This window comes from Marmota marmota, unplaced genomic scaffold, assembly GCF_001458135.2.
Source record: "Marmota marmota marmota unplaced genomic scaffold, marMar, whole genome shotgun sequence".
Classification (NCBI taxonomy): Eukaryota; Metazoa; Chordata; class Mammalia; order Rodentia; family Sciuridae; genus Marmota; species Marmota marmota.
Window position 1 is genome coordinate 18831439 of NW_025999998.1, and position 11640 is coordinate 18843078.

The 11640-nt window shown below is 31.9% G+C and overlaps 1 protein-coding gene across 1 annotated transcript in view; it reads left to right on the top strand.

Annotated features, from left to right (window-relative positions):
- Vps13a (vacuolar protein sorting 13 homolog A) overlaps positions 1-11640 on the top strand; it is a 236593-nt gene that overhangs the window by 150291 nt on the left and 74662 nt on the right. The window contains 4 exon segments of the mRNA XM_048806784.1: positions 6198-6430; positions 9778-9931; positions 10594-10740; positions 11010-11091. Coding sequence (XP_048662741.1) covers positions 6198-6430; positions 9778-9931; positions 10594-10740; positions 11010-11091 — 616 coding nt within the window.

Consider the following 11640-nt stretch of genomic DNA (forward strand, 5'->3'; position numbering starts at 1 on the left):
TTTTCTATTTCTATGAGGAATGCCATTGGGATTTTGATTGGAATTGCATTAAATCTGAATAGTGCTTTTGGTAGTATAGTCATTTTGATGATATTAATTCTGCCTATCCAAGAGCAAGGTAGATTTTTTCCATCATTTCTCTCTTTAGGTTTCTATAGTTTTCATTGTATAAATCTTTCACCTCTTTCATTAAGTTGATTCCCAAGTATTTATTTTTTAGGTTATTGTAAATGGGGTAGTTTTCCTCATTTCCATTTCAGAGGATTTGTCACTGATATACAGGAATGCCTTTTATTTATGGGTGTTGATTTTATATCCTGCCACTTTGCTGAATTCATTTACTAGTTCTAGAAGTTTCTTGGTAGAGCCTTTTGGGTCTTCTAACTATATAATCATGTCGTCAGCAAATAGTGCTAGTTTTAAGTTCTTCTTTTCCTATATTTATTCCTTTAATTTCTTTCATCTGTCTAATTGCTCTGGCCAGTGTTTCAAGAACTATGTTGAATAGAAGTGGTGAAAGAGGGCATCCCTGTCTTGTTCCAGATTTTAGAGAGAATGTCTTCAATTTTTCTCCATTTAGAATGATGTTGGCCTGAGGCTTAGCATAGTTAGCCTTTACAATGTTGAGATATGTTCCTGTTATCCCTAGTTTTTCTAGTGTTGTGAACATGAAGGGGAGCTATATTTTGTCAAATGCCTTTTCTGCGTCAATTGAGATGATCATATGATTCTTATCTTTAAGTCTACTGATGTGATGAATTACATTTATTGATTTCCATATGTTGAACCAACCTTGCATCCCTGGGATGAATCCCACTTGATCATGGTGCAAAATCTTTTTGATATGTTTTTGTATTTGATTTGCCAGAATTTTATTGAGGATTTTTGCATCTATGTTTATGAAAGATATTCTTTCTTTGAAGTGTCTTTGTCTGGTTTTGGAATCAAGGTTATATTGGCCTCATATAATGAGTTTGGAAGTACTCCCTCTTTTTCTATTTCCTGAAATAAGTTGAAGAGTATTGGTATTAGTTCTTCTATAAAGGTCTTGTTGAACGCAGATGTGTATCCATGCAGTCCTGGGCTTTTTTGTAGAACTCAGATGTGTATCCATCCGGTCAAAGACTTTTTGATAGCTTCTTCTATTTCCTCACTTGATATTGGTCTGTTAAAATTGTGTATATCTTCCTGACTCAATCTGGGCAGATCATATGACTTAAGGAATTTATTGATGCCTTCACTGTCTTCTATTTTATTAGAGTATAAGGTTTCAAAATAATTTCTAATTATCATCTGTATTTCTGTTGTGATATTGCCTTTTTCATCACATATGCTGGTAATTTGAGTTCTCTCTCTCCTCTTCTTTAGCATGGCTAAGGGTCTGTCAATTTTATTTATTTTTTCAAAAAATCAACTTTTAGTTTTGTCAATTTTTTTTTCATGCAATGTATACCTATCTTTATTTTTTTATTTATAAAATTTATTTATTTACCCTAGTTTGTTATACATGATAGCAGAATGCATTTCAATATATATATAGCACACATATAGAGCACAGTTTTTCATTTCTCTGGTTGTACACAAAGTAGAGTCATACTACTCGTGTCTTCATACATGTACTTAGGGTAATGATGTCCATTTCATTCTACCATCTTTCTTGCCCCATCCATCCTCCCTTTCCCTCCCTCCCCTTTTCCCTATCTAAAGGTCCTCCATTTCTCCCATGATTCCCCCCAATCCGCATTATGGATTAGCATCCACATATCAGATAAAACATTCAGCCATTGATTTTTTTGGAATTGGCTTTCTTTACTTAGCATGATATTCTCCAACTCCATCTGTTTACCTGAAAATGCCATGATTTTATTCTCTTTCAATGCTGACTAATATTCCATTGTGTATATATATACCACAGTCTTTATCCATTCATATATTGAAGGGCATCTAGGTTGGTTCCACAATTTAGCTATTGTGAAATGTGCTGCAGTAAACATTGATGTGGCTGTGTTTCTGTAGTATGCTGTTTTTAAGCCCTTTGGGTATAAACCAAGGAGTAGGATAGCTGAGTCAAATGATGGTTACATTCCAAGTTTTGCTAGGAATCTCCATACTGCTTTGCATATTGGTTGCACCAGCTTGCAGTCCCACCAGCAATATATGAATGTGCCTTTTTCCCCACATTCTCGCCAACACTTATTGTTGTTTGTATTCTTTTTTTCCTGTGTTTATATTTTATTTTTTTTCACATTTGAATCAGAATTGTTTTTTTTTTTATTTCATTGATTTCAGCTCTGATTTTAATTATTTCTTGCCTTCTACTGCTTTTACTGCTGATTTGTTCTTCTTTTTCTAGCACTTTGTGATGTAATGTGAAATCATTTATTTGTTGACTTTTTCTTCTTTTAAGGAATGAACTCCATGCAATGAATTTTCCCCTTGGTACTGCTTTCATAGTGTCCCAGAGAGTTCAATAAGTTGTGGCTGTGTTCTCATTTACCTCTAAGAATTTTTTAATCTCCTCTTTTATGTCTTCTGTAACCCATTGTTCATTTAGTAGCATATTGTTCAGTCTCCATGTGATGCAGAAATTTTTATTCTTTATTTTGTCATTGATTTCCAACTTCATTCCATTAAGATTTGATAAAATGCATGGTAGTATCTCTGCTCCTTTGTATTTGCTAAGAGTTACCCTGTGGCATAGTATATGGTCTATTTTTGAGAAGGATCCATGTGCTGCTGAGAAGAAAGTGTATCTGCTTGATGCTGGTAGATATATTCTATATATGTCAGTTAAGTCTAAGTTATTAATTGTGTTGTTGAGATCTATAGTTTCTTTATTCAACTTTTGTTTGGAAGGTCTGTCCAGTGGTGAGAAAGGTGTGTTAAAGTCACCCGAGATTATTGTGTTGTGGTCAATTTGACTCTGGAACTTGGAAAGAGTTTGTTTGATGAACATAGCTGCACCATTGTTTGGGGCATATATATTTATGATTGTTATATCTTGTTGGTATATAGTTCCCTTGAGCAGTATGTAATGTCCATCTTTATCCCTTTTGATTAACTTTTGGCTTGAAGTCTACTTTATTTGATATGAGAATGGAGATCCCCTGCTTGCTTCCTCAGTCCATGTGAGTGGTATGATTTTTCCCAACCTTTCACCTTCAGTCTTTGTTTGCCATTTCCTATCAAGTGAGTCTGCTGTAGGCAGCATATTGTTGGATCTTTTTTTAATCCTATCTGCTAGACTATGTCTTTTGATTGGTGAGTTTAAGCCATTAACATTTAAGGTTACTATTGAGATATGGTTTGTATTTCCAGCTATATTTGTTTATTTTTGTTATTTAACTTGACTTGTTTTTCCTTTTTGATTGGTTTTTCCTTCAGTGAACCACCTCCATAGTACCAAAAGCATTACATAGATTTAATGCATTTCTGATTAAAATCCCAATGACATTCTTCATAAAAATAGAAAAATAAATCATGAAATTCATTTGGAAAAATAGAGACCCAGAATAGCCAAAGCAATCCTTAGCAAGAAAAGTGAAGCAGGAGGCATCACAATAACAGACCTTAAATTGTAGTATAGAGCCATAGTACATAGTAACAAAAATGGCAAGGTATTGGCACCAAAACCTATATGTACACCAGTAGTACAGAATAGAAGACACAAAGACAAACTCACATGAATACAGTTATCTCATACTAGACAAACATGCCATAAACATACATTGGGGAAAAGATAGCCTCTACAACAAATGGTGCTCAAAAACTGAAAATCCACATGTAGCAAAATGAAATTAAAACCCTATCTCTCACTCTGCACAAAAATCAACTTAAGGGAATCAAAGACTTAGGCACTAGAACAGAGATCCTGCTCCTAATAGAAGAAAAAGTAGGCCCAAACCTCCACCATGTTGGTTTAGGAACTGACTTTCTTAAGACTCCTAAAGCGCAAGAAGTAAAATGAAGAATCACTAAATGGGATGAAATCAAAGTAAAAATCTTTTTCACAGCAAAGGAAACAATCAGTAACACGAAGAGAGCGCCTACAGAATGGGAAAAAATCTTTACCACATGCACCTCAGATACAACATTAATCTCCAGCATATATAAAGAACTTAAAACTTAACACCAAAAAAAAAAAAAACCCTAATCAGTAAATCGGCAAAGGAACTGAACGGACACTTAACAGAAGAAGAAATACAAATGATCAACAAATATATGAAAAAATGTTCAACTTTTCTAAATTACAGAAATGCAAATCAAACTACACTAAGATTCCATTACACTCCATTCAGAATGACAATCATCAAGAATACAAGCCACAATAAATGTTAGCAAGGACAAAGGAAAAAAGGTATACTAGTACATTGCTGGTGGGACTGTGAATTGGTGTGACCACTATGGAAAGTAGTATAAAGAGTCCTAAGAAAATTTGGAACGGAACCACCATATGACCCTGCCATCCTACTCCTGGGTTTATACCAAAGAACTCAAAATCAGCTTACTCCAATAATGCAGCTAAATCATTGTTTATAGCTCCTCAATTCAACTATAGAACCAACCTAGCTGCCCTTCAGCAGATGAATAGATAAACTGTGATATATACACAATGGGATATTACTTAGCCTTAATGAAGAATGAAATTATGGCATTTTCTGGTAAATGGATGGAACTGGAGAATATTATGCTAAGTGAAATGAGCCAATCCCACAGAACCAAAGGCTGAATATTTTCTCTGATATGTGGATGCTAATTCACATTAAGGGGTGGGAGGTAGAATAGTGGTATTGTGGACTAAACAGATAGAGGTAATGGGGGTGAAGGGAGGTTATGGGCATAGGAATGATAGTAGAATGAATCAGACATTATTACCCCATGTGCATATATGAATACATGACCTGTATAACTTTCCATCATGTGCTACCAGAAGAATGAGACGTTATACTCCATTTGTGTATGACGTGTCAAAATGCATTCTACTATCATGTATAACTAATTAGAACAAATACAGAAGAAGTAGGTAAATAACTTCTCATTTAATCCTTATTTACCAAAGGGTTTTTTTTAAAATCATGGTTAATATTGAATTTTATAAAATGTTTTTTTCCCAGATAGATCTTATTTTATTTGCTTAACATCTATTTTGTTTCAAACCTCCATCTTGGATCACTTTGTTTTTGCCATTTGTTAATTCCTTCTCTAGAATATCCTTGTATGAGTCTCTTTTGCTGATGAACTTTAGTAATTTAGCATGCATCTTTATTTGTGTCCTCGTCTTCCATGAAGATATTTTTGCTAAGGAAGGAATTTTAGGTTCAGAGTGACTTTCTTTTAGCATATTGGTAATATTTTCCCATTGTCTTCCAATGCTGTCGAGTAATCTGATATGGGTTTTTTTAAATTGTATTTAAGGGGATTACCTATAATTTAAATAACTTTATTTAGTGTTTTCTAATTCCGATTCGATTTACTCAGGAAAAATATTTTAATATAAAACAGTCTTGATTATATTTGCATATTTAGATCATAGTGATAGTTTGAAGTTTATAAAAGCAGAAATTCACAAGACATTAGACTTAAGAATTATTTGTAAGCTTCTTATCTCTCAATGTTGTTTTAGTGCTGTTTATTTTACTTTAGAATGTATTATAACATGTTTCCTATGCAATAATTTCATTTTAACATTTCTAATTTCTGTGCATTATAACATGAATGTTACTAAATATTAAAATTTCCTATAATCTGAATATTCATTAGCTGGAAATTTATAGTTCTTACTGGAATTTGCTACATTTATCATGTTATTTAACCTCAGGATCCTAGTTCATCACAATGCTTCTGTAAGTGCTTTCTACCTAATTAGTCCTGTGCTGAATATCAGTGTTTCATTTATAAGAATTTAGAATTGAGATATCAGATATTTTTTATTCTCTTTCAGCTATCAAATGATACTGAAGTAAATTTCCATGTATTATACAAATATTAATTCAATTAGTTGTCACTAATCCTTTGAAGTAATCATGACTGATTAATTTTCTAAGTATTATAAAAATATTAATTCATTTAGTTTGCCACCCCACTCCACTCTTATGAAATAGGTGAAATTAATATCTTCATTTTGCAAATATGAAATTTAGATTTTGTGTTGGTTGGGACCAAACTCTAATTTTTTTGTGTGTGTGGTTTTCTTTTAGGATATGATGACACCTATAAATTTGGGGAAAAAGACCATTTATTTAGTTTCATTCTTTGAAGGCTTACAGCGTATTATTTTATTCACTGAAGATCCAAGAGTGTTTAAAGTGACATATGAAAGTGAGAAAGCAGAGTTAGCAGAGCAAGAAATTGTGTTGGCATTACAAGATGTTGGAATTTCTCTTGTCAACAATTATACAAAGGAAGAAGTAGCCTATATAGGCATTACAAGGTTAGGTACCTTAAGTTTTGGATAAATTTAATTAGTTCTTAAGTATTAAGAAATGATCATAAAAATCTAAAATGACAATTTTTTTGACTAGTCATCAATACTAAGGTAATTGTAATTTCCAAGTACATTTAAGGGGTTTTTTTGGGGGGAGGGGGGAGCTGTGGAATAAAAATGTCAAAATCAAATTTATAAATCCCCTATCATGTTTTTAATCATCCTAGTGCTCTAATAAAGTTAGACTTATTCAATTATTAAAAGTATATCTTATTGAACAAGTCATAAAATTTTCTGATTTATTTCTTACCATCTATCAGAGAACAAAGTACACTGTATATATAATCCATAAGTAGTTGTTGCAAGACTTAAGACAACCACATTCTAATTTGACCTTGGCACTTGAAGATCTAGTAAAGAATGCTGTATTTTATTATTTTCTATATAAGGCATCACCACTAAAGCTCTTATCTCTCCCTTATGCCCTTATTGTTCCTATTCACAAATTGTTAAATTAAAATTAACACACACACACACACACACACGTGAGCACCCGCACGCCTATTGTGAGAGCATTTCTTCCAGTCTACTTAACAAGATAATGTAGTTTTAATCCTTTACATGAGTTGAATTCCAAATATTAAAGGTATTTATGATACATATTTAAATTTAGTTTCTATGTGAATTATATTTTACCGATTTCTCATTGAATGGAATAAATGTCATTTTAAAGAAATCTTAAAGCTGTTTTCTTTAAAATTTTCATTGTTCTCAAAAACTTAAAGTTTTTCTTATTTAAATAAGAAGTTAAAATACAAATTTTATGGCTATTATAACTATCATGTATTATCTCTCATGCTAAATGATATGGCAAAGATGAAAATGTGGTTTTCTAACTTTGTGTTTTATTAAGTGAATATAAATATTGGAAAGAGTAAACAAATTGAATACTTAAAATTAAATAATTTATGAAAGTAGAGTAATTTTAGAGGCTGTTTTTATTGGTGCATACTTATTATACGTAATGGTAACTTACAATGTGACATATATTGGAACACGAATATAACATATTTTGATTAGTTTTAGTACCCCAAACTTCCCCCAATAGGGTTTTTTAATTGCCATTAAAGTAAATAAATAAATAAATAAGTATATATACATATATATAGTTCATTATAGTTGTACATAATACTGGGATTCTCTTTGACATTCATAAATTCATATAATATTGTTTGGGTATATATATATTTATTCTGTCGTTAGGTGTTTAAGCATTTTAGTTTCTGTGCAATTAGATTTCTTCTATTTATACTCTCTTCTAGATTACTGTTAGATTGTAATTTCCAAGTACATATAAGGATTTTTTTTTTGCCTGTGGGATAAAAATATCAAAAATCAAATTTATAAATACTATCATGTTTTTAATCATCCTAGTGCTCTAATTACTGTTTTATATTTTGTCTCTCCTTAAAACTCCTGTTTTCTCTCAGTTCATTCCCTTGCATCTCACTTCACCAATTGAAGCCAATTAAAAGCAAACTTCCTAGACCCACCTTATCTCCCAGTATCACAACTTCTTATTTACCAGCATTTGTACCTACATGCTATACCAATATGATTCTCTTGAGTTCCATAAGTATATGTATGTGCTCCCATTTAAACATGTTTCTACTTTTGCACTGTATTTCCTATATTGCATATATATATTTCACTGTTACTTACTTGACAACAATGATCCACCATCATCATCTTTCCATCTTAGGTTTACAGTTTCTGTCTCTCTACTGGGTTGTTTCTGTCTCTCTACTGGGTTGTTTCTGTCAGTACTGTTACTTCTCTGAACTTAAAAAAAAAAAAAAAAAAAAAAACTCCTGACCCTACTTTCTTTCTTTCTACTACCCATTTCATTTTTTCTCTTTACAGCCAAACTTCTCAAATCACTGTTTCAAAAGAGTTTAATATGTTCACTATCTCCAATCTTTTTCATTCTTTTCTTTCTTAACCACTCCATGCAGGATTTGCTATTTAACACAAATTCCTTCTTGATACAGTTTCTTTCAGTTGATTTCTAGGATATCTCACCATCATGGGTTCTCTTCCTGTCCCAACATTCTCAGATTCATTTGTTGTTTCCTTGTTTTCTCTCAGTTTCTTACATTGGATGCTTTGAGGCTCTAAGACCTCAATCCTCTTGTCTATTTCATTTTTTCATAATTTCTAATACCAATATATTAACCAACTTTTTGTAGATACACAAATAATATATTTCTTAAGCCAGTCCTGTTTTCCAAATTCTTTACATATATATCTGACTGCCTACATAAAATCTGCTCAGATATCTAAGAGACGTATTTAACTTCATATATGTAACACCAGACTCTTTAATTTTTTCCTACCAAAACCTGTTTCCCTTGGGAGGTATTCACAACTCCAAGTTGCTCAGGCTGAAGACTTTGTTAATTCCTCTGTTTCATACCCTATATCTATTTCATGGAGAAGTTCTGTACTAACTTTTCCTTCAACGTATGCATAGCAACTGACCATATTTTATTGCCTGTTATTACCCTCATCCAAGCCAGTACCATTTCTCAGGTGCTTGCTGTATTAACCCTTAATAAGTTTTTCTGCTTGTAGCCTTGATCCTTTTTTCTTCCCCCAACCCATAATGCATTCTCAAAACATAGATTATGTTACTAATCTTCTTTTAACCTTTCAGTGTTTCCTCAACTCAGAATAAAACTCAGTCTTTTCAGTGTCTTAGAAGGTTCTGCATTATTTGATCTCCCACCGACTGACTTCATCTTTTACTCTTAATGTGTTCCTACCATACTGGCCTTCTTGTTCTTCATTTACTGCAGATGTGATATTGCTTTAGAATCTTTGTTAATGCTTTGCACTTAAATGAAATATTCTTTTTCTGTAGTCTGCTGGATAACTCCCTTACGTCCTTTAAGGCTGATGAAATTTTAGCTTCTCAGTGAGGTCTGTGTTGACTACTCCATTTTAATACCACATTCCCCACCACTTCACATATCCTGAGACTCCAGATTCTCTTTATTTTGCATACTTTTTCTCTTTTGCAAACATTTTTACCTATATGTTAAAATTGATTCACTTGTTCACTACTTATTGTCCATTACACCCCAGCTACAATGAATAGGAATGACAGAAATGTTAATTAATTCGTGTTTTTAGATTTGTAATGTGCTTATTTGTAATTAAGGCTAAAATTGTGATTTCACAATTCAGTAAAACTTTTGAAGTTTTACAAAGGTTTTTTAATTTATGTAATAAACCAGTTTAAATGAAAATGATTATAAATTAGTACTATGATTTTTGCTTTCATATGTAAGTTCTGATGTGGTTTGGGAAACAAAGCCCAAGAAGAAGGCAAGATGGAAGACAATGAGTGTAAAGCATACTGAGAAGTTGGAAAAAGAATTTAAGGAATATACTGAATCTTCACCCTTAGAAGACAAGGTTATTGAGTTGGACACTAATATTCCGGTAAATTCTTTTAATCATTAATTTGAATTTCTAATTTTTCTCTATTGTAGTTTGAATTGCTAATGAATTTTAAGGAAAGTCTGGCTTCCTTACAAAACAAATTGAATATAGTTAATCCTAACATACCTAACTCATACAAAATATTTTAAAGGGATGGTTATGTTATTAAGAAATCAAACTTTCTGGCTGGGGTTGTAGATCAGTGGTAGGGTGCTTACCTAGCACATGAGAGGCACTGAGTTTGATCCCCATCACCACATAAAAATAAACAAACAAAATAAATGTATTGAGTCCATTTTCAACTAAAAATGTTATTTTTTAAAACACTTCCTCTTAAAGATACTTTCTTTAGTTAATGAGAAGTTAAAAATGTTTTTTTATTTTATTCTTAAATTTATTTTCTTTCATTACTTGATTTTTATTATGTAAATTTTATTAATGTAAAAATTGATACAGCCAACCTATAAGGATTATAAAAGTATGTACAATTTAAGAATATGAGGTAAAAGATCTCAGCTTAACCCTAGTCAAATATTTAGCCTACTCTTTAAATTAGTATTACCCTAAAAGTTTTATGATATAAATTTTCAATCTTAATCATTTATGGAAAAGAGACATTTCATGTTGGTTTTCTTTTTGTGGGGGGATTGGTTATTTTTCAGGTTCGCTTCACACCTAGTGGGATTAACATGAAAATTTTGCAACCACATGTACAAGCTATTCGAAGAAACTATCTTCCAGCATTAAAAGTGGAATATAGCACATCTGCACATCAATCATCATTTAGAATTCAGATTTACAGAATACAGGTAAGTCTTACTGAAAATACCAGCAAAACATAATTCAAAACCCTGTTTATTCCCCTGGTCTATATTGTCTTTTACAAAACCCAAAGAAAAAGGCAAGATGGAGTCAGTATAAAACACACCGAGAAGCTGGAGAAAATTGAATCTTCACTTCCTACTTCAATTTCAATATTTGACTGACTTTTTGATTCCCTCTATTTCTTAAAGCCTACTGTTCTAGTCAGGTTGTATTATTTATATACTATGCATTGACCTCTTTTTTGTTTTCTTAGATTCAAAACCAGATTCCTGGTGCTATTTTTCCATTCGTGTTTTATCCTATTAAACCTCCAAAGTCTGTCACGATGGACTCAGGTTTGTTTTTACTTTTAGATTACCATAAAAACAGTTGTTCTAGCTATTAGGTTCATTTTACTGTAAAAATATGAAATAAAACCTACTGTAGGATCACTGAAAAATTATACTGCTTAAAAAGGAACCTCAGAGAGTATTCAGCTGACTTCATTGAAACTCAAGTTAATGCTAAAAATAAAAGATTAATTGTAAATGTATATTTAAAATTTTAAAAATATTAATTTGCACATCAGATTACTAATCTATAAATCTGTGATTTAAAAACTATTAGATCATTTGAATAAATAATGAGTAAATTCAAATTCAGAGTGTTTTCTAATAGGAAACTTTTGTGATGAGAATAACTGACACCTTTTCTTCCACTTTTTCTTCTCCTTTACCTTTCTTACCTATCCTTGTTCCCCCACTTTCTCTTTGCTCCTTTCCACCCTACTTCACTCGCCTCTGTTCTAGGTTTCCCATTCCAAACCACAGGCTCTAAAAAAAAAAACCTGAAAGCTTTTTTTCTTTTAGTTGTAAATGACACAATACCTTTTTTTTTTTTTTTTT